Below are 1,157 nucleotides of genomic sequence, written 5' to 3' on the forward strand. Positions count from 1 at the left end.
CGGCGGTGCGCTGCGTGTACGCCCCGCTGCTGAGAGCGAGTGGCTTACATGCGGTGCGGGCAGCCGTGTGTCTGCATGTGGGAAGTACGCAGACCTCTGCCGCCAGCGTACCGCAATAACAACAACAACAAGGACAGTAGCAAGGAGGAAAGCAATCATTGCAAATACTGGGGGTGCTGCTGACTGCTCAAAGGTGGTGAGGGCTAATACTCTCGTTGTTACTGGTACTGGTGTTTTTTCTACTATTGGAGGGTATCACCCCGGTGTGACGGATACAGATATTATTAATAATAGGCCAGAAGAACCCACAGTTGATACCCAATGTAAGAAACCGCAAGAAGGTAAACTTCACAAAAATCCGAAGGATCCGGAACCCCCTCGTGGTGATGCAGTGGCGATGGGTGATGCTGGTCCTGCTCAAGTAACTGATTCCCCCAAAACGGTGGTTCCTGAGGAAAAAGTACCAGTTGCTGGTCCTGCACCTGACAGCGAGCCAACTTCTGTTAAGGATTCAGTGATGAAGTCAGAGGGTGATCAGAATCTTGTCACGCATACTGAAGTGGGAGAACATTTACCACCACAACAAGAACACCCACCATCAGATGATCGTCGTGACCCTACAACGGCTAATAACCACACCACTAAAGAGAAAAGTAGTAATTCTACAGATGGGGAAAATCAAAATCTGCCCTCGACAACTGGAAGTTTACCCAATGGAACTGAGGCTGCAGGGAGTACGTCTTCTTCAGGTTCTGCAGACGCACAGATTACCAATCAAGGCTTAACAGAAACACAGACAACGTCATCACCAACTACAGGCACACAATCATCTGAAAATGATGATTCTAACAACAGTAACACACAAGAACACTCTGAAAGAAACACAGAAGGTTCAGGAGAAACCAATTCCACTGCACCACCGAGCACCGAAAGTACTGGCGAAGCACCAACACCCACTTCATCTCCTGTTCCTGTACCCGACTCACAGATCAGCAACACCATTGCCTCCAATGTACAGAAGAATGCTAATGCTGACAGCAGTGTCAGTCCTGTGTGGATGCGCACTGCAGCACCGCTGCTGATTGTGGCTGTGTTGTTCTCCGTTACCGTGTACTGAACGGTGGGACTCATTTGAGGACAAATAATAATAATGGTTA

At 48.7% G+C, this 1,157-nt stretch overlaps 1 protein-coding gene across 1 annotated transcript; it reads left to right on the forward strand.

Annotated features, from left to right (window-relative positions):
* Position 1: 1 nt before the first annotated feature.
* Positions 2-1,117, forward strand: TM35_000811040 (uncharacterized protein; the record flags this gene model as incomplete). The annotated part of the gene is made up of 1 exon (XM_029031382.1): positions 2-1,117. A coding segment is annotated over one exon (1,116 nt), but the record flags the coding sequence as incomplete, so codon positions are not given.
* Between the last annotated feature and the right edge of the window lie 40 nt (positions 1,118-1,157).

The sequence above is a fragment of the Trypanosoma theileri genome, assembly GCF_002087225.1.
Source record: "Trypanosoma theileri isolate Edinburgh chromosome Unknown TM35_Tth_81_V1, whole genome shotgun sequence".
Taxonomy (NCBI): Eukaryota; Euglenozoa; class Kinetoplastea; order Trypanosomatida; family Trypanosomatidae; genus Trypanosoma; species Trypanosoma theileri.